Source organism: Phyllostomus hastatus, unplaced genomic scaffold (assembly GCF_019186645.2).
Source record: "Phyllostomus hastatus isolate PE091 unplaced genomic scaffold, TTU_PhHast_1.1 phas_scaffold_760, whole genome shotgun sequence".
Classification (NCBI taxonomy): Eukaryota; Metazoa; Chordata; class Mammalia; order Chiroptera; family Phyllostomidae; genus Phyllostomus; species Phyllostomus hastatus.
This window is the reverse complement of record NW_025334040.1, coordinates 2,691,870-2,713,782: the sequence shown is the minus strand read 5'-3', so window position 1 is coordinate 2,713,782 and position 21,913 is coordinate 2,691,870. Positions and strand designations below refer to the sequence as shown.

General features: G+C 38.7%; 1 protein-coding gene across 1 annotated transcript in view; it reads left to right on the top strand.

Annotated features, from left to right (window-relative positions):
- The first annotated feature begins 2,840 nt into the window (after positions 1-2,840).
- The window catches only part of HORMAD2 (HORMA domain containing 2), an 83,541-nt gene continuing 64,468 nt past the window's right edge, over positions 2,841-21,913 (top strand). Inside the window, exons 1-5 of the mRNA XM_045826884.1 lie at positions 2,841-2,902; positions 10,389-10,476; positions 14,507-14,648; positions 19,694-19,757; positions 20,838-20,874. Coding sequence (XP_045682840.1) covers positions 10,426-10,476; positions 14,507-14,648; positions 19,694-19,757; positions 20,838-20,874 — 294 coding nt within the window. The 5' untranslated portion in view covers positions 2,841-2,902; positions 10,389-10,425. The remainder of the gene's footprint in view (positions 2,903-10,388; positions 10,477-14,506; positions 14,649-19,693; positions 19,758-20,837; positions 20,875-21,913) is intronic.

Genomic DNA, 21,913 nt, shown 5'->3' with positions numbered 1-21,913 from the left:
AACAAACGGTATCTCTACTTCCTGTGACATAGTGTGCTGTCAGATGCCTGAGAAGCAACTCCAAGATTCTGAAATCTGACAGCATGACTCCACAAGACTCTACTAACTAGGTATTGCTTATATAAAATGATCAAGAAGAGGAAAAAAGAAACCTGAATTTCTTTTAACTGAGAAGGAAAAATGGTCGTTAGTTCTCAAAGAACAAGGGTCTAACTAGAGACTGATTAATGAGAAATGACAACTACTTCAAGTACAAAGAGTAAAATTAAATGTGTCTAAAGAGAGAATGGTCAACTTTAGGCAATGAAAGCCATGTCAAATAAGATATCTTCCTCCTCTACTTTCATCTGTTTCACATTTTACAGGGCTTGGCAAAACTTTAACAACTCGTTACTTGGAAATTTCTAAGCAGTGATCAATTTCTACCACAATGTACATTTTTTCTTTTCAAAATAAACAAGGTACTTTACTTTGACAGGGACAATTTCCAATCTCTTATCACTGGAAGATACAAAAGAAGCTGGGAAGTTGTCTGAATATCACACAGCACTTTTGAGTTCATTAGGCCATTATCCTTAGGTTTGTAATCAAAAGATGAAGAGTACAAGCTCAAAAGCTTTTAGGTGACAGGAAGCAAGTCTTTGTTTGGGGATTTTTGTGTTTTAGTTATAAACCAGGCTCACAGAAATGTAATCAGAAACTAGACTGGCTAGAGATATGAAAGAGCCTTGAAATAAGAGGTATGACACCATATGTTATACTTGTGACTTGGCCTCTTAAGCTTAAGGACCTTGAGCAAATTACTTAAACTCTAAACTGTAAGTAAGAGACTAGAATTTGATGATTTCTAGAACCTCCTGTTGCATTATCAATTTTTTATTGTCTAATATTATACCATAAGTTATGGATTGGTTCATTTACCTATCTATTTGAATACCTTCAATGAATATAATAAAGGACAGTGTCACCAAGGAGTTAAGTCAGTGGGAAAAGTGAAGGCTTTATCCACAGCTCCGAAAACAGATGCTCATTCATCCATTCTAGTTCTAAGCCAGGGTTACAAGGAAACCAACAGGGAATGAGGATAGGAACGAGTAGGAGAAACTCCATAGCTCCTAGGAGGAAGAGAGATTAATTTATTGTTTCAGTCCAGCAATATTTATTGAATGATCATTATGTACCCAGTACTGTGCTGGGCACTGAGGATCCTAGGGTAACCCTGATAGACCAGGCCTCTAATGAAGTTTACTTGCATTCTAGGAGGTGGAGAGAAGAAAAACAGGCTAGTAATTAAATAAATAAATAAAAATCCAGACTATGATACATTCTATGAAGAAAGTAGTAATAATGAGAATAGTAATAATAATGAGAATAACTGTACTTGGGGGAAGGGGTGTTTGGCTGGAGTGCCATTAGCACAGGGCAGAGGGGGAAGGCTCTCTGGAGATGGTGGTAGTTGACTGAGCTAAGACTTGAAGACAGATGAGTATGAATCCAGCCAGCAAAGAGGGCTAGTGATTCACCTGGAGGGATGCAGGTAAATACTGAGGCTGGAAAGGGCTGGAGCAGAGAGACCATCTGTGTGTTTGGAGCTTAAAGAACAGTTAATTCTAGACAGTATAGTATTAAAGCAGCAGTTCTTAACTAGGGCGATTTTGCGCCCCGCCCCCCCCACCAGAGGACCTTTGACAATGTCTGGAGACATCTTGAGTTGTCACGATTTGGGAAGCGGGTGGGATGGAAGTGTACTGCTGTTGAGGTTGAGGAACCCTGCACTAAAGGAATATTACAGCCCAAATTTGGGTTTTAGTCACTATGCTATAAACTAATGTTTTTACCAACTTGAATCTTCTACCTGCGGAAACAAAGTTAAAAACAGATTTCAAGTAGCCCACTGCTTCGTCCACTCCCCTAGGAAATCTCATGGCAGAGGCTCAAGGGGCCTTAGAAAAGCTCCACAGGGGAGGTACTTACACACATACCTGAACGCGCGCGAAAAGGGATCTGAGGAGTCACACCCAGCCGTTCACTGGGGTTACCTCTGCGGGAGGAGCCGGGCTTAGGGGCCGTGTAGGGAAAGTGTATTCATGCTTTATTTGCATGATTACAAATTAATGTTAACAACAATGCGATGTTGGGTCCATGCACAGAGGAGAAGGGGAGACGCGCTCAAGGACTGAAACCTCGTTCGTCTGGGCGTCTAAATGCCCCTTCCGCGTTGACCCTGGGCAAACCAGGCTCTCGCCTCCTCTCCCGGACGCCGCCCCGCGCGGGCCGCAGGGCTCTCGGGGACCCGTGACCCCTGGGCCTTGGCCCGCATTAACCCTGGACCTCTCCCGGCCCGCGAGGGCCTCCCCGCCGCTGCCTCACCTCAACGCGGAGGCGCCTCCTCCAGAAGCCCCGCGGCACGTTGTCCTCGACATGCTTGTTGTCCTCGACATGCTTGTTGTCCTCGACATGCTTGTTGTCCTCGACGTACTTGTTGCCCAAATTGAAGACAACGTCAGGTCCTTCCGCGCGAGCTCAGGTCCTTCCGCGCGAGCTCGGCACGGGTCCCTTGGGCCCAGGAGTGCCAGGCGAACCTCCGGAAGGTCGGGAAACCGGGCAGCAGAGACGCGGCGAGGGGAAGCGAGAGAGCGAGTAGACGGGGAACACAAGCCAGGGTGTGGAGGGGGCCGGGCTCGCTAGGGTCCTATAAGCGGCGGCAGCTCGTCCCTTCTTTGCATATTCATGAAGCGAGAGGCTTTGGACACCTGAGAAAGCTTTGGGAGGTCATGAATTATTCATGAGGCACTTCGCCCCACCCAAGAAGATCTCGTTGATTATTCATGAGCCCGAGAGGCGGGTTTGAGCCGGAAAAGGCCGTTGAATGCGGCTCTGAGGAAGAAGTTCACTAGCTGAGGTGAGGGCTGACCAGACGCGGTCTGCGGAGGAAAAGGGCGCCTGAGGATTGTCCGTTCTTTAGTCTTATGTTAACTTTTTTCTTTTCTTTTTTCACTTGAGAGTTTAAGTTCGAATTGAACGTATATCGCTGAGGCCCCAGTTACTGAGAGGAGAAGCTTCGGGAAGGCCGGGGCTGAACAGAAAGACGGGGGTGCTCGCTTGTAGGTTAACATTTACCGGTCAACGTGTGAGGAGGAAACATTTCACACAGGCCAGGAAAAATAAAAGTGGAGAAAATTCTGCGAGGAACACGCGCATTCCCACCACCTAAGTAGCTTTAAAATTCAGATGGTGGTGGTAGAGGGGGAATCGGTCTTGGAGAGGAAGCAGCAGCGGCCACGAGCCGCCGGGCAGGTGATCAGGTCGGCGGGGCTGTGCGTGACGCCGAGTCGGTTGTGGAACTTTCGAGTTGTATTTCAGCCAGGTCGGGTTTTCCTCCAGCCGTGGCAGGTGTTCCGCCAGAATCGATGCCTGGCGCAGGCCGGGGGGTGGGATGAGCACCCGTCGTGACCTGGGCTCTTCTTCCACTTTATCCAGGATTTGCCACTTAATCTCTGTGGACTTCAGCTCCCCAAACACTCCAGGGGAGAGGGTGTCGGGAAACCCAAGATTAGCCAATCACCGAAATGCGTTCAAGTGCCCGGCATTGGACAGGACGTGCAGTACATCTTGTACTTGGCTGGTGACAATGGGGGCGGGGGAGGGGCGGGGGGAGGGAGACTAGTCCTAGCTCCGAAAGGAGTGCTTAATCTAATTAGGGCGATCATCTGATTTCTGCCTGGTTGGGCCATAAATCTCCCGAGATGTGAACAATTTTTCATCTTCGTAATCCTAGGGGAAGCCTAGCCCATTGTAGTCGCCCACTAAAGGCTGAATGAATGAATAATTAAAGTAGCATGAAGATATTAAAAAACCAAAAGAGCATGAACCAATACCCAGTTAATATAGTGGAAACCATTTACTCTGAGTGAACACGGAGTAGGGGAATAATGAGGGCCAAATGGGATTTGTTAAAATGGTGAGTAATATAACTTATGAAAACAAACTGTGAAACCTTTGAGTCACTGGTGGCCTTTGGCAAACCGAGTCCCCTCACTGGACTTCACTTTCCTCTTCTTTATAGTTTTATATTTTAAATTTCCATGGTTCGTTTTGAATTAATATTTGTATATGGTGTGAAATTTAGGTTGAGGTTCTCCCCCGCCCCCATGGATGTCCTATTGTGCCAGCGCCATTTGTATAAAGACTATCCTTCCTCCACTGAATTACCCTTTTCTTTATAAACAAGGGATTAGATTAGTTGTGCAGGATGTCTCCTGTTCCTTCCAACTCTGTATTGTGGAGCCCGTTTATGTCAATTGGCATGCATGTCCTTTAAATAAGGCCATACTTCATATCAGGCACATGTAAGGAAAAGAAAGGTCACCTACTTGCATTTTAGAATCTAGCTATTGGATATTGTTCACTCAACAGCAAGGGTATTTTTCTGTTTAAAAAAATGGTTGTGGAAGATTGGGAAAGAAGGGTGGAAAGCATTAGGGAATCAACTATTACTGTCTTTGGGCAAACAATAAAATTTTGGTTTTTGCACCACTCTAAATGACTCCCTCCAAAAAAAAGTGGCTTAGGCCTTTGTAAACTTAACAACAGCTGGTTTATCTTTATCTGAATCTTGTACTCACAAATAAAAGGGTGAAATAGCAGGTAAGTGTGCCACCATTTAAAATAGGGCAGTTGAGATATAGATCAAAAAGTAAGCCCAGAGTGAGTCTTGCCTCTTTCTTGCCTCTTTCTCAGAAGATCATAATCCTTGTCACATTTGGACATATCAAGAATAATAGTGAATGCTGTTGATGCCCTGTGAAGTTTCACATGTTTGTGGATCTAGTAAGCAAACAAATATACATTTGATAAAAGACATTGGAAAGTTAGAGTTCTAACCTTTAAATCCTTAGTTTTGAAATCTTTCCTAGATTTTTAGATGATGAGTCAGAACAAGGTGTTAAAAAAAATCAGTTATTTTCTAATAGTGCTTAATCTACATAGTCATACCTCTTGAGGCTGTCAGCTTGTGAGCTTTCAAAATTAAGCAGTTTGTAATTAGATAAGAGACCTCTACAAAATACCTACTCAAAGGGAAAAAAACAGTAGGAACAAAATAGTTAGTGTTTGAAAAGGGCCTATTTAAAAATATTATTTAGATCTTTTTTGCCTTCCTGAAGCAAGCTTATTCTAGAACACCAGAAAGAGACACTACTGCCATGTTTAGATATCAGTAAGCAAGCTCAACAACTAGTAAAAGTCATTTTAGATAGAACAAAACAAAGGAAAATTTAATTTTGGAGAGTCATTATAGAAAACCCCCTAAATTGTGAGTCAAAATTTCTTGATTTTTTTTTTCTTAGTTCTGCCACTGAGTGGTTGATTGACCCTGGATAATTCAGTTGACATTTCTGAACTTTGATTTCTTTATCTAGAAAATCAGGTATTTAAAGTTCTTTCTGCCTCTAAAATTCCATAATTCTTTTCTAGACACTTAATTCTTCCTCATTCTTGTAGTGCTTCTCTGTTGACTCAGCAGATATTTATTGAGCATTTATGTAATTTGTTCCAGTACTGATGGTGCTGAAGACTTAAGTATGAGCTAAACTAGACACAAAAAGTCACATATTATATGATTCCATCTACATGAAGTGCCCAGCATAGCCAAATCCATAGAGATGAAAAAGTAGATTAGTGCTTGCAAGGAGTGGGGGGGGGGGGGCGGGGAATGGGAAGTGATTGCTAATGGGCATAAGTCTTCTGGAATTAGATAGTGGTGATAGTTGCAAAACATTGTGAATAAAACCCACTGGATTTTTATTTTTATTTTGGAAGTTTAAAAAGAACTTAAAAAAATAAAGAATGAGCTAGACAGACACAACTTTGCCCCCATGTTAGCCCATGGTAGGGTGGAGTGGATGCATAAATGCAGCCGTGAAACTGTATATATCACAATGGGCATATAACCCAGATATGGTGGTAATGGTGAATCAGGAAATAATTCTTGATAAAACTATACTAAACCATGTCTAGGAGATGAATAGGAATTGGAAGTGGAGGAGTATGTTTCAGACAGAATGAATATTACAAAAGCTTGAAAGCTGGAGAGAATATAGTCCTTTAGGGTAATTAAAGTAGGTAAGAATAGCTGATGCATAAAAGAGTAAGGGAAAGTGGTTAGAGGCACGACTAAAGGAGGCGTGAGCCAAATCTTGGAGCTGTGAAAGGAATTTGGATTTTATCCTGAGGGCAGTGGGGAGCCACTGAAGTATTTCAGTCTAGGAAGTTATATAATCAAGTTTGTAATTTAAAAAGAAAACTCTGGCTGCAATACAAAGAGTATACTGGAGAAGGGTAAGACTGATAACAAGCAGACTGGTGGTTGTAGCAGTCCGGGCAAAAGATCAGGCTGATTTGGTCCAAAGCAGAGATGACAACGTGGATAAAGTAAGGAGTGGACATTTGAGAAATATTAAGATGACTAGATATAGGAGTAGTGGTGGTGGAGGGGGACAGGGTTGAATCACAGTTTTTAGGCCTGAGCAGTTAGGTATTTGATGGTGTCATTCACTAACCTAGGGAACAGAAATAGGTTTTGGGGAAGAGAATTCACATGTGAATGTGTTGGAAGCATCAAAGTGGAACTGTCTCAAACAGGTCTTGATCTGCAACTCCCCAGAGAGACCTGGGCAGGGGGTATATATATACACACACACGCGAATCATATATATATATGATTCATATATATATATGAATCTTCAGAAGAGAAATAGTAATTGAGACAATGGGAATGTATTTATACAGCCAGGAAGTGTATTTAGAGGTTAAAAAAAAAGGAAGAAAAGAGCTCCTAGGACAAAACCCTGAAGTACTCCAAAAGCTAAAAATGGTCAGGGAAAAAAGTCTGAAGAGGACAATGAAAAAGAACAACTGGGAGGCTGGAAAAAAAATGAGGTGTTAGAGTACTAATATATTATAAGATTTTAAAAAAATAAAATGCTTGCCCTGGCTGGTATAGCTCAGTGGATTGAGCACAGGCCTGTGAACTAAAGGTCACTGGTTCGATTCCCAGTCAGGGCACATGTCTGGGTTGCGGGCTGTGTCCCCAGTTGGGGGAACGTGGGGGGCAACCACACATTGATGATTTTCTCCCTCTCTTTCTCCTTCCCTTCCCCTCTCTCTAAAAAATAAATAAATAAAAACTTTTACAAAAAAAAATGCATGACATTTAAAAAATTAAAATGCTTTATGACATAATGAAATGTATATCAGAGTGTATTCCAAGTGTCTTGCAAACAATAACTCATGTAGTCCTCACAACAACGGTGTGAAGTAGGTACTATTACTATCCTTATTTTACAGATAAGGAAACTAAGATACACAACTTGCCCAAGATGCAAGGGAATTGTAGACTGAGATTTGATCCTAGGTAATTTGGCTCCAAAAGAGTCCATGTGCTTAAACCGCTATGCTATGTTACCTCTCAAGATAAACATTTGCCTGGATAAACAGCATAAGGGCCCTGAAAAGTTAGGTTTATTGTCTTCATTTTACAAAAATGAAACTGAGGCCCAGAGAGATTAAGTAACTTGATCAAGTCACAGAGCTAGTAGGTAGTTGAGCAAATTCTAGGTAGTAGAATTTGAACTCCAAAGCCTCTTTCTACTAAATTATACGCCTGATTATTTTCTCTATGTACCTACATGTGTGTATATAAAATTTAACTATTTATTTTATAAATGTTAATTCCTCAGATATTTACCAAATGTTAATAGCGACTAGCTTTAAAATCTTTCTCAAAAGCAAATGCCCCTTAATAAACAAAATAAACTAATGAGCAAAATAGAACCAGAGACATAGAAACATGGAACAGGCTGACAGCAACCCAAGGGTGGGGAGGGGATAATGGTGGAAAGAAGGAGAAAGGACTAGTCAAAGAACGTGTATGAATAACCCATAGACATGGACAACAGTAGGGGGATTGACTGTGGGAGCAGGGGGTGGGCTGGACAGAGGAGAGCAAAGGGGGAAAAATTTGGACAACTGTAATAGAATAACAACAACAAAAGCAACTGCCCTAGATGTCTCAGAATTTTAAGTGATAGTATTGATTTAATCCAGGTTATTCATATATTCCAAAAATATGGATGTAGTAATGCATTATGTTCTAATTTGTGCTATTCTCAGTACTTCATTCTCTAGAAATGCCATCAGAATGTCTTACTTATGATCATGGAGAAAGGTTTTATAAACACCAATATAGAAAGCTATTTAAAAATCATTATTCCTGTTATTTATTATCCTAAGACTAGTAACTACCATGTTTTGATGGGCCAGAACTAGAGCTTAAACTCTTGAATTATTTTTTCCCATTTTATTTCTTAAAGTCGTTTGATATGTTGAGTCAGATTTGAAGGTTATACTAAGAAATGAAGGTTATCCTGTGAAGTCAACAAAAGATACACTGGAATCGTTAAGGAGAAAGGAGTGTTAGGTGGTTTTCAGTCTGATATAAAACATTGTAAAACAGTGTCACCTAGTGCTGCTCTAAAGTAATTTGAGAGAAATTAGATATTACCTGTTTATTATCTCTGCCACCACCTTGTGGCCTCAAATAATTCTTTCCTCTTTTATTTGCGAAATCTTTCAGAATCTTGCATTAGTCTACACACACACACACACACACACAAACAGGTCACAGGCTATCCTGGATGATCCAGAATAGAATTTCTTTAAGTGGGTTATTTTATAAATATTTTGGTCAAAACTGTATAAAATCTTGAAAAGAAGCCACAATTTAAATTAAAGCCTTTGAAAAGATAAAGGGAAATTTCTTTCCCTCCCTCCGTTCCTTCCTTCCTTTTTTATGTTAGTAAAGGGAAAACTAGATGTACTTAATTTTATTTTTTTTTAAATTTTTAAAAAATTTATTTTTAGAGAGGGGAAGGGAGGGAGAAAGAAAGGAAGAGAAACATCAATGTGTGGTTGCATCTCACGCACTGCCCACTGGCAACCTGGCTGGAAAACCAAGGCATGTGCCCTGACCAGGAATCTAGCTGGTGACCCTTTGGTTTGCAGGCCAGCACTCAATCCACTGAGCCACACCAGCCAGGGCAGAAAACTACATATATTTTAAACCATGTTTTTTTTTTATTGTGGTAAATGTATACAACATAAAATTCACCACCTCAGCCATTCTCAAGTGTACAATTCAGTGTCATTAAGCTCACTCACAGAGTTAGACAACCATCCTCACTATCCATTTCTAGAAATTTTTCATCATCCTGAACAGAAACTCTGTACCCATTAAACTTCACATTCCTTCTAACCTTCATCCTTTGGTAAACACTATTCTACGGTCCCTATGAATTTGACTGCATTCCTTGTGTAAATGGAATCATGCAATATTTTCCCCTTTTTGTCTGGCTTATTTTACTTGTATACTTTTATGAATGTTACAGCATGTATCAGAATTTCATTCCCTTTTAAAGCTGAATAGTTTTCTATTGCATACACCACATTTTTTTAATCCATGCACCTGCTGATGGACATGTGGGTTGTTTCTACCTTTTGGCTGTTGTAAATAATACAGCTATAAACATTGGTGTACAAGTAACTGTTTGAATCCTTGCTTTCAGTCCTTTTGGGTATATACCTAGAAGTGGAATTGCTGGATAACATAGTGAGTATTTAACTTTTTGAGAAATTGCCATACTGTTTCCACAGCAGCTACACCATTTTTTATTCCCACCAGTTGTTTTAATTTCTCTACATCATCACCAACATTTGTCATTTTCCATTTTTTTGAATAGCCATCCTAATGGATGTGAAGTGTAAACATTAATTTTTGAATTGACTCTGAAAGTCAATTACACATGAAGTTAACTCAAGAAATTTTTGTTCGTGGTGCTGCCTCATAGAAAATACTATTATACTCTGAAAGAATAACAAGGAGGAATAAAATATATTGTTCACTCATTAGGTGATTTACAATATTTTTCTCCCTCAAATGTATTTGGTAACAAGTAAGTCAACCTCATTTTCATTGGGTGGTTGGAAAAACTGATCCAGAGACTTTATGCCAAATTTATAGAAAATTGGTAGTGTAGGTCAAAATGTTTATTAAACTAGCCCTGGCTGCTATGTCTTGGTGGATTAAGCAGCAGCCTGTGAACCAAAGGGTCGTGGGTTCAATTCCCAGTCAGGGCACATGCCGGGGTTGTGGGTCAGGTCCCCAGTTGGGGGTGTGTGAAAGGCAACCACACATTGATGTTTTCCTCCCTCTTTTTCTCCCTCCTTTTCTCTAAAAATAAATAAATAAAATATTTTAAAAAATGTTTATTAAACTAATTTTTCCAAAGAATATAGTGGCAAGGTCTCTAATTGATTTTTATTTTTTGCAGATTACATTTCTTAAAAGAATCCTGATACATTACTATAATGGCTACTGCTCAGCTCTCTCACTCCATCAGAATTCACAAGGCATCTAAGGTATTTATTAAGAATTTAAAGAAAATCGATGACTATTAGTGAGTTGGTTCAGAATCATGACTTTAATCTTTGGCATTTTTTAAAAACAGCAGTTTTATCAGTTAATTAGCACAAATTTCTGGCAGAGTATGTCTACATTTCAACTGCCTAATGGACCAAGGATGTTCAGAAAATTAGAATAGATTCCTACAAAATAATTTATGGGTACTTGCTTCATATTTATATATTTAGATTTTTCTAGGGTAAAAGAAATCAGAAACAAAAAAAATTTTTAAAGAGAATGGTTCTTTGTTAGACATTCACTTCCTGAAACAATTAGGAAACTTCTGATGCAAAGCATGATGTAGTTATAAGAACTGAAGAAGAGAACAAGAAGAACAACTTGGATGCTGGGGCCCTGGGGGAGCATGCCAGGTCTAGGCAGCCTTGCTGGGCTCACCTGGGCAAGCTGATCTTGTCCAATGACAGTCATGAATGAATCGTTTATGTATTCACTGAGAGCTTAATGTTACATAATAGATGTGTAATACTGTGTTATCCTCTGAAAGAATAAAAAAAAATTTTATCTTCTGGAAGTTTATCATCTGGTTAAATTCAGATTTGCAGAAGTCAGGATACAAAGTAGTATATGCATTACATATATGTGAGAAAGAGTAAAGCAATATAAATTATAAGAATTTATAGATTTTGTATAGACTGGAATAGTTTGTATAATCCTCATAAAGGATATGAGACTTAAGGAGGATCTTGAATGATGAAAATTATTTGGATAGAGAAGAGAAAAGAGAATTCCATGAGAAAAACCTAGTATATGCCTTCGCTCAGAGTGAAAAATGAGCAGGGCATGATTGATTGAGAGAATAACAAAGAACTATCTTTACTGGAGTGGAGTGTCATCATGTTGAACAGAAATGGGAAATAAAATTGAATAGTAAGTTTGGGGACAAAATAATATGGATCTTAATAGCGAGGAATCTATGCTTTATTCTTCAATAAATAATATGCTTTATTCTTCAGTAAAAACTCAGTGGGTTTGATCAGGAGAGTGAGTTAAATAATTGTTTCAGGAATATTAAGCTGTAGCAGAAGTAGGAAATATTGAAGGTGAAGGAGAATTAGGGCAGAGAGAAAGCAGTCATTTTTCTGGCTCAAATTCAATAGACTCACCAAACAGGCTCCTGATCCCATTTAGTTTTGTAAGTGTGCTTCCTTCCTGGGGGGAAAATGCTGAGCTAGGTATATGAATTGCTCTCAGCTTGGCAGTTATTTTTTGATATAAACAGATCTTTGTAGTTTGGACTACATGAGCTACTTCTCCCAGTATAAATGACTGTAATTTTGCTATTCAGTACTTCCAATAACAATAACTATAGAAGCTGACATTCATTCATTGCGTACCATGTGCTGGGCACTGTGCCAAGGGCTTTATATTATTATTTCAATTAAACCTTGCAATAAGGAAGAAACTGAAGCTCAGAGAAATAAAGTAACTTGCCTTGGGTCATGTAACTTGACAGCAAAGCTGTCAAACATCTCTTACGTCACTAACATACTCTCTTACTAAAATAATTTATAATAGTGTTGTTTTATTATCAACCCATAGTGTTTTCATGTATTAGACATTTATAAAAATGATGATAGCCTTTAAACTACTAGACCAGCTGAGCTGAGAAAAAATTCCCTGGAGTATAGAAAAGTAACAGAATTGCCCTGGCTGGCGTAGCTCAGTGAATAGAGCACGGGCTGCGAAACAAAGCATCGTAGGTTTGATTCCCAGTCAGGGCACATGCCTGGGTTGCAGGCCACGGCTCCCAGCAACCGCACATTGATGTTTCTCTCTCTCTCTCTCTTTCTCCCTCCCTTCCCTCTCTAAAATAAATAAATAAATAAAATCTTAAAAAAAAAAAAAGAAAAGTAACAGAACTCTGGAGTCCTTTTCTTACCATTGATCTTAATTACTATAAATAGGCTTTTAGAGTCTATATTTAAAGTAAACATCTTTATACTTTCAGGTTACTTAATTTTACAAATGATTATTACTCAAGTATTGCCTCTAAGTTTTGGCATGTTTTACATTAATTACTATGGCATGGTAAAGAGCCATGCTAGCTATTACCCACTTACCCAAAAGAACCTTAATTTTTTCAGGATCCATGGGTACAAAGATCAAAGAGAAATTTTTAATAAAATTTTATACACATACATACACATTTACACCACATACACATCAAATTCTCGTTCAGCTTCAATATTTCTTATTTCTGCTATGGCTTAATACTCCTAAAATAATTATTTTACTTACCTAATAAAACCTGTTGACTTTCCATTGATTGAAGAATAAAGCATAAATTCCTTAGCCTGGCTTTTAAGGTCCATATTAATTTCTCCCCAAAATTTTTATCATACGTGCAAGAGTAAATATTTCATTATATACTTTTTTTTTTTTAATTTCAGAGGGGACCTGGGGAGAGACAGAGAAAGGGAAAGAAACATCGATGTGGGAGAAACATTGATCATTTGCCTCCCATATACACAGGGCCAGGGATGAATCCACAACCTAGGCATGTGCCCTGACCAGGAATTGAACCCACAGCCTTTCAATTTACAGGACCAATGCTCCAACCAACTGAACCACACTGGAGGGAGTGGGAAATGAGGCTGGAGAGTTAGGCAAGGATAAGATTTAGATACATAGCTCTCAAATGCCACTCTGATGTACTTGAACTCTATTCTGTATTAACACCAGGAGTGTCATGAAGGCCATACAAAGGACAGATTGAATAAAAGAAACTGTTGCTCTGGCTGGTGTGGCTCAGTGGACTGAGTGGTGGCCTGTGAACCAAAAGGTCACTGGTTCAATTCCTTGTCAGACCACATGCCTGGGTTACAGGTCAGGTCCCCAGTTGGGGTGTGAGAGAGGCAACCAATCAATGTATCTCTTGTGCATTGATGTTTCTCTCCTGTCCCTCTCTTTCTCTCTCTCTCTCTAAAAAAAGGAAATGTTGGCAGGAAGATTATGGGGTACTTCAGTGATAAAGGGGAGAGGTGACTATGTCCTGAGCCAAGACAGTTGCAGTGCGAAGGGAGAGAATAGATTTGAGAACTTTGTTAGAGAAAATTAATAGAATTTAGTGATTCGACATGGGGTGTGAAGGAGAGAGAGGAGCCAAAGATGATTCTACTACTGTTCTGGATGACTGGAGTGATGCTGATTCATTTGTCTGAGTATGGATCTTGAGATTAGGTTTCAGTCAGCGATGACAGAGATAAACTGTGTTTGAGGGGGCCTATGAAGTGATCTAAGAGCAGATGTTCAGAAAATAGAAATATAGAACTGGGGCTCAGAACAGAAATGAGTATTAGGCTATGGCCATGGCTGAAGTGGTTAGACTAGATGAGATGACCCAAAAAAAAGAGAGTTTATGAAAAGTGTAAAGAATGAGGACAGAATCTTGGAATGGGACCAACATTAAAAAGACAGAAAAACTGGAAGAATAAAAGAGACTGAGATATATATGGAGGGACGGGTGAAAAATCAAAAGAAAATAGTGTTAGGGTAGCTGAGAGAAAAGAGGGAGAGTGTAGGCAAAAGTGTCAAGCACTGCGGAGGAGTTAGGTAGCATGAAGATCAAGACTGGGTTGATGACGGGATGTGCTTGGTGACTTTGGAGGGAATAGTATGGAATGAATGGGATAAAAGACAGGTGACTGGGTTCTGAGGATTGTGTGGCAGAAGGAGATTATATAACTATACTTAAATTCCAGTTTTTCCTCAAATCCATGGATCATTGTGAAATAAACTTGTTACTGGATAGTTTTGAATTACTTGGGTAACTGTCTCTGCCTTTCTCCTCTGCCTTGCCTGTGGAGATCTAATTTAATGCCATATTTAAAGCTGTTTCCTTTTGATTACCTTTAAAGGTGTCAGATTTGAAGTCCTGAAAAATCTTTCCATCATATCTGTGGTAATAGCATGATGGACTGTCAATATTAAAGAATACTAATCTTTTTCATTTTTGTTTTTTTCCAGGAAACAATTTTCCCATCCCAAATTACTAATGAGCATGAGTCATTGATAATGGTGAAGAAACTTTTTGCCACTTCTATCTCATGTATAACATATTTAAGGGGTCTGTTTCCAGAGAGCTCTTATGGAGAACGCCATTTGGATGGTAAAGTTTAAACGGTTACTTTGGCTGTTGTAGCCTTTTTCTGTATTTGGCAGGAGTAAACCTTTAATTTCTCAGAGAGTGCCAATTCCAAGGCATGGTCTTGTTCTTCAGGAACAATTTGTTAATTCATTTTCCATTTAAGTTTCACTGTGTTTAGTGGCTTTACTTATAGGAACCATTAGTTCCTGGCTAAATACCAAATGACAGGCCAAGGAGAACAGAATTCTGTGTAAGCTCAATAATTCTAAAGTATACCTATAAAAGCAGCAGTGAGATAAAAATCTATTTGGATGCTATGGATTTGCACAATTTTGTACCTCAATTGAATTTGTTTTTTGAATTATACTTTGGCATTGAGGAAGTGTCATGGAGTCAGGTGCAAAAGTCTTCTTCCTATTAACATATATATAAATATGCTGGAAAATGACATACTCATGCCAAACCCAGTTGTTGATTAGCATGGATATTTAGACAATTATTATTCTAATCAACTTTGGTCTTTTCTCAGTTGCCAGATCCTCAACTTTCTTTCCTTTTACTTCTTGTGCCCTTAAACACATCTCATTTTCTTATATTACAAACTGTCTCTAGCTCCTTTCTGTCTCTTGAATTTAAAAAAAAATGTACCTAGGACTCCTCAATTTTTCAAAATCTTATTATTTGTTTAAAATCTGGATTATGATAACAATTCAGAAAATTTTGCCGATTTGTTACTAAAGTGGGAGCTCCCATCTGAAAAATAGAGAGCTACAAGTGTCCTTGTAACATTTTTTTAAATCTAACTTTATTTTCAGGTTATATATCTGTGTTTAATGATATACCTTAGCCTGATTCCAATTTAATTTTCTTAACCATTTGATTCTCTATGTGAGCATCTATGAAATACATGTGTTCTATACACAGAAAAGCATGATATTTGTAATTATGATAACCTCACTTGTATCGTGTCCTTTTTTGGTTTATTGGATATAAATAAATCTATAATAGTGAATATGTTTATATGTAGCACATAGTTTTAGTTTCTCCTTTTGTTTGGAACATAGAATTGGAAAGAGACATGTTTGGGGTAGATAATTGTTAAAAACAAAATTCATCTGAGTAAATTTGAAGAGCTAATTGGCTTTATTTAGCAATTCATGAATTGAACAGCATCCTGTCTAGCAACTAGAAGGGCACTCTGAAGGGTTGCACAAAATGGAAGCTTTTTAGAGGGAGAATGGTGGAGCAAGGAAGCTATTAACAAAAGGATGGATTATTTTGGGGCCAGGACACCTTTTCCTTGGGGGAAGATAATGGGAAGGGTTTTTATCACGCAGATTTTTGGAGATGGAAAGAGACCATAGAGGCATATTACCTTACTGGGGCTGGACCAGAAAATTTTATACTGGTTAAGATTACATTTCCCATTTCTGGCCCTGACCAGTGTGGCTCAGGTGGTTGGGGATCATCCCACAAAGTGAAGGGTCACCGGTTTAATTCCCCGCTGGGGCACATGCCTGGGTTGCAGGTTCGGTCCCTGGTCGGGATGTGTACGGAGACAACTGATACATGTTTCTCTCTCACATCATGTTTCTCTCCCTCTCTTTCTCCTTCCCTTCCCTTCCCTTCCCTTCCCTTCCCTTCCCTTCCCTCTAAAAATGAATAAATAAAATTCTGAGATTACATTTCTGGGAGAGTTTGAAACTGTAATTAGATATGGTATTAAATCTAGGTTTGAAATTACAGGCTTTTAGCACAATTGACTTCATTTTGGGCCTGTGGCTTTTTTCTTTAATTGTAATTAAGCACTTAATGTGTGCCAGTTATTACCCTAGGCATGGGGGTGGGTAATACCATTTCTATTGCTTTATTTTTTATGACAGTTTTTGTGGAAGTTATATGTGTCCCTCTCAGTGTTGTACTTAAAGTAGCATATGTCATAAAAATGCTCAATACCCCTATGCCACTCTCTTTTTTTGTAATCTCAAGTGTTATAACAACATGGAATAATTTTACTATCCCTCAGTAGAGTAGAGGTGACATTTAATTTTAGGACAGAAAAGCAATATGAACAGGTTAAGTGACTTATACAAAGCCTTGCGTGAATCAGTGTTTGATTTTGGACAGATCTAAACCAAAACTCTTTTAATACAATTTTCTGTTCTCCCCTATGTTGACATAAGAATATACAAACCTAGCCCTGGCTGGCGTAGCTCAGTGGATTGAGCGGGGGCTGGGAGCCAAAGTGTTCCAGGTTCGATTCCCAGCCAGGGTACATTCCTGGGTTGCAGGCCATAACCCCCAGCAACTGCACATTGATGTTTCTCTCTCTCTCTCTCTCTCTCTCTCCCTCCCTCCCTCCCTCCCTTCCTTCCCTGTCTAAAAATAAATAAATAAAATCTCAAAAAAAAATAAATCTCTAATATGTTAAAGAACAAATTGTTAAAAAAAAAAAGAATATCCAAACCTGTAGAGAATTTTAAGAATTTGAGCCAAACTGACAATATGCTTGGAATCAAGATCTCAAGTGCTCTAGAGAATCAGTTTTGCAGTTTCTTTTATACATTTGGAGTTAAGAAGGGAATATAAGAAAGATTACATGAAGATGAGAGAGCAAGGCAGGGAATTTCTGTGATTGGATTACAGGATAGTTAACTACTCTTGAGGTGGTTAGGTGTAAAGGGGTCAGAAAAAAGAGGATTTACTCTGGAATTTCAAGGGTGTGTTAATCTAGATGCATAAGAACAATGTACAGGGCTTGCTTAAGGCAAAGATAAAACTTTTACTAAAGGTATTATATACCTTGGGTGTGACCACCCACCATGACTTGCCCAGTTTGGGATTTATGGTCAGATCATCCTGTTGCCAGTGGAAATGGGGTTCTTGAGATGTTGTGAAAAAAGAAAAAAAAAAGCACTTTAGGGACCATGCATGAAAGGATGAGTTGTAGTGGTAAGATTTATTGAAGCTGGAGCAAACACAAAGGACTGTCCCCAGATGTCCTGTCTCATCCACAACCAGGTGGTTCAGCTCCATCCCACTGTGGAAAAAGCCCAGCCTTGTCTTCATCAAGCCTAGAGAAGGACCAAGGTCCAGAAACCCTGTGCCATTAGTTCATTCCATCCCAAAGCTTATTCCAATTCAGTCTGTCTCTGTCCAGCTGGTTTAGTCTCTGTTCCTGGTTGTGCTCTGGCCAGTGCTGCATTGCTGTACCCAGGCTCGCACTTGGAGCCACACTTGGAGCCCATGCTTGAGTCTACGCTTGGGCCCATGCTGCTGATATGGAGAAAGAGTGTGAGAATGAATGAATGAATGAATGAGCAAATGAATGTATGTTACTGAGTGAAGCCTTTGTTAGGCTTTGATTATATTATCATGAGCTTAGGGAAGACCAAGTGCCCTTTCAAACTAACCATTCTTTTTCCCAATTCTTTACGGGCTTGTGCTGGGCCCTTCCCCTAACCAATCCATTTCCTAGGTCTTCCAGGTTTCTATGTCCCTTGTCCAATCTGATCCTTTTCCCAAGCTAGACTAATAGGCCTTTGTGGTTGGCATCTTGGCTCCTCCTGCACATGCCTCATAGTAGAGGGATGTCCCTTTGCACCATTTTGGCTTCTACTGGGAATGTGCCCAGCTGAGGAATTTCCCCTTTATTATTCTATCTCACCTGCCACCCCTGCTCTTTCTCTGGGGATATTGAAAAGCCAGTCCTGGAGGTATGTTAATCCCCTTGGCAGAACAATTCACCTATTCCCTGGAATGTGTGAAGCTGTAGCTTCTGATTTAATTAAGCTTAGCCAGTTTTGCTCCCTTCTCTTTTATTAATATCTACCTATCTATGCTACCAACCCTCTGAGGGTACTTTTAGTCACTGGACTTATCAGATGTATTACAGAGCCTCTTTTTTGTCTATACCTAACTATACAGTAGTTGAATTTCAGATGGAAATTAATATTTGAGAATAATCCATGGAAAAAATTTTCTTTTTTTTTTTCACTGAGAGGAAGAGAAATATCAGAGAAGTGACTTGAGATTGAGGTGTATGTTTTAAATTGGAGATGGTCTCAATACTACCTTATGATTACTTAGAATTCAACAGAAGCAAAGAAGTGACACAAGTTGATTTTGTAACCAGTTCAGTTGTGCTACTTGCTGTAGGAAATGAATTTTTTTCTTCTACTCTTTTAAATTCCTTGAATTGTCCAGTAATTAAGTTGATATAAGACAGATTAACATGAGAAAGACAAATTTAGTTTTGTACATACAGGAGCCCCATGCAAATATGAGACCAAAGGCATCAGGCAATTGAGGTTTATGTACCATCCTGAGCTAAGGAATGGGATAAGAGCCTGGGAGTTTCAAAGGGGAGGAGAGCAAGTCACAGGAAGGGAAGAGGAGTAGGTGTTTGGTAATCAGATGTTTTCCCTGTTATTCCGATAAAATCTTTCAGATAAAACATTATCTTTGGTAATAGCTCTTTCTGGGCCAGTCCCTATATCTAAATTCATTGTTTTTAAAGATTTTATTTATTTTATTTTCAGAGAGAAGGGCAGAGAGAGAGAGAAATATCGATCAGTTGCCTCTCGTATGCCCACAACTAGGCTCACAACCAGGCTTGTGCCCTAACAGGGTATCAAACCAGTGACCTTTTGGTTTGCCTTTTGGTTTGCAGGGTGCTGCCCAACCTACTGAGCTAGGCTAGTCGGGGCTCTAAATTCTTTTAGTCAGCAAGGGAAAGGGAAAAATTTACCTTGGGTCAGCTGGGTCTTGATTACCATCAGCTCCAAATCATCCACAGGCCAAAGTGGCACATTTTGGGATGTCGTATTCTGCTCCCCTTCACTACATTGTGTAAGAGTAGACTACTAAACTATAATCAAAATCAGAACTAACCTAATTATCAACATTGGATTTATTTTTTTAATTTAGAGATTCCAAATGTTTTCATAAGCTATAAAACTAAGTTATATAAATAAAATAGTTAAGGAAATACCTTTATTTAGGATGGACAGTTAGTACAGCAATCATTTAGTGGATGAAAATAGACTGTGTTTGTGTTTTTGTAGACCTCAGTTTAAAAATCCTCCGAGAAGATAAAAAATGTCCTGGGTCACTGCATATTATCAAATGGTAAGTAAGTGAAATTTTACAAAAGTTTAACATTATTTTTACCATGTCTGAAATAACTCGTAAGACTTTATTTAATAATAATCGTTTCTTTAATAAGATTTCTTTTTGTCTTTGTTTTACAATTTTCTACAAATTTGTAACAATTATTCAGTATTAAGATACTGATGTAGCCCCAGCTGGCGTAGCTCAGTGGATTGAGCGCGGGCTGCGAACTAAAGTGTCGTAGGTTTGATTCCCAGTTAGGGTTCATGCCTAGGTTGCAGGCCATGACCCCCAGCAACCGCACATTGATGTTTCTCTCTCTCTCTATCTCCCTCCCTTCCCTCTCTAAAATAAAAAAAAAAATCTTAAAAAAAAGATACTGATGTAGTATTGTTTTTAAAATAAATGGACTTGTATAAAGAAAGAAAAATACTGAAATTGGGAGTAAAAGGTAGAAAACTGTACTTGAACAATGATTAAAATAAAATTTAAAAAATACATAGAGTACTGTTATAAACTCTGTACAAGATGTTTAATTAAACATGTTTTGTACAAGGGAAAAAAAGAAAAATTCTAATCAATATTTAATTACTCATCATAGGCAAGTCAGTGTCCTAAACATTATGGACACCAACAAGAAAAATAAGATGTGAATCTCTGCCTCAAAATTGCTTACCTATTATTTATAATGTTCTATCAACATATTAAAAGATACTGGGAGGTTTTTTTTTTAATCAATACCTGAGGATATATTCACTGATTTTTAGAGGGTGGTGGGGGGAAAGAGAGGGAAACATTGATGTGAGAGAGAAACATCAATTGGTTGCCTCCCACATGCTCCCCAACCAGGAATTGAACCCAAGTATGTGCCCTGTCCTGGGATCAAACCTGCTACCCTTCAGTGTACAGGATGATACTCCAACCATCTGAACCACCTGGCCAGGGCAAAAGATACTGAGAGTTTTAAATAATTGATTAAATGGGAATGGTAAATGGTTATCAACTTAATGTACTTCAAAGCAAAATATGTAAATCAATTCTGTACCTGGAATTTTTTTGGCTTTGCCAAACTGACATAAAACATTTATTTCTTGACAGGATTCAAGGTTGTTTTGATGCTTTGGAAAAGAGATACGTAAGAATGCTTTAACATTTACACTATGATCAAAGACTCATCTTTTATCCCTTAAAAAAAGTTTAGCCTTTATTTCGCTTTCGTGTTTTAACGGTATATCAGTGCTGGCATTTGCATTCATAAACCAGTCTCTTTTTATTTTATGTCTTTATTGTCCCATTGATGTCTCATTTACATCAATTAGAAATGAAACCCTCAGTTTTCACTTTTCTGTACTCATATCTTTTGACCACAGAGTTTCCTCTGAAGTCACTGGAAGAGATCCACAGGATGTGGGAGACAGGAGACAAGAATCTGTCGTTTAGCACACTGAACATGTTGAAAATAGTGGTGATTTAATTGGCAGATATAAAAGGCAAAAATGAACTCAGATAATCCATTTTTGTGTTATTTTATTAATTTTATTTGGTGCATATGTATAACCTGTTTCCTCAAAATACCTAGTGTTGTAGCTCAAATTTTTAGAAATGCAGCTCAAATTTTAAGTGCATCAAATCTTTCTTGCTGCCCAAGATAGCTACAAAGGGCATAAAAATGGAAGTCTGGTCCTAGTTGAAGAGAAAAGATACACACACACACTTTCTGTCACTGCTTCCCCCACTTTATCTCTGTCTTCTTTTTACTCCTTCTCAATTTCTATTTCTTTAAGAAATCTTGAAGTGAGTAAGTCTTACACTGGATTATTTAGTTGCATACATACATTTCCTCTTTCAGTGAACAGTTATTATTTGTGATTTATTCAACACTGACCTGGGGAACTGTGGGATACAAAAATAAAACAGATATGGGATTGTGCACTTAAAGAGTTTATAGACCATGGCAGAAGATAAATGATATTCATATGCATGGCTGGTGATCAGTTGTTTCACACTGGCCTTGCTGTACCTGTTGTTAAAATCTCTGTATCAGGTGGTAAATAACTGCTTCTCTGAGACCCTGAATGACTCCCATAATGGCTTCCCCCTCACTCCACTAGCAGCTCTTTTGGGATCTCCCCTGTAAGCTTTATAATCTAGCAGCTAAAAGGTTAACAACCTGG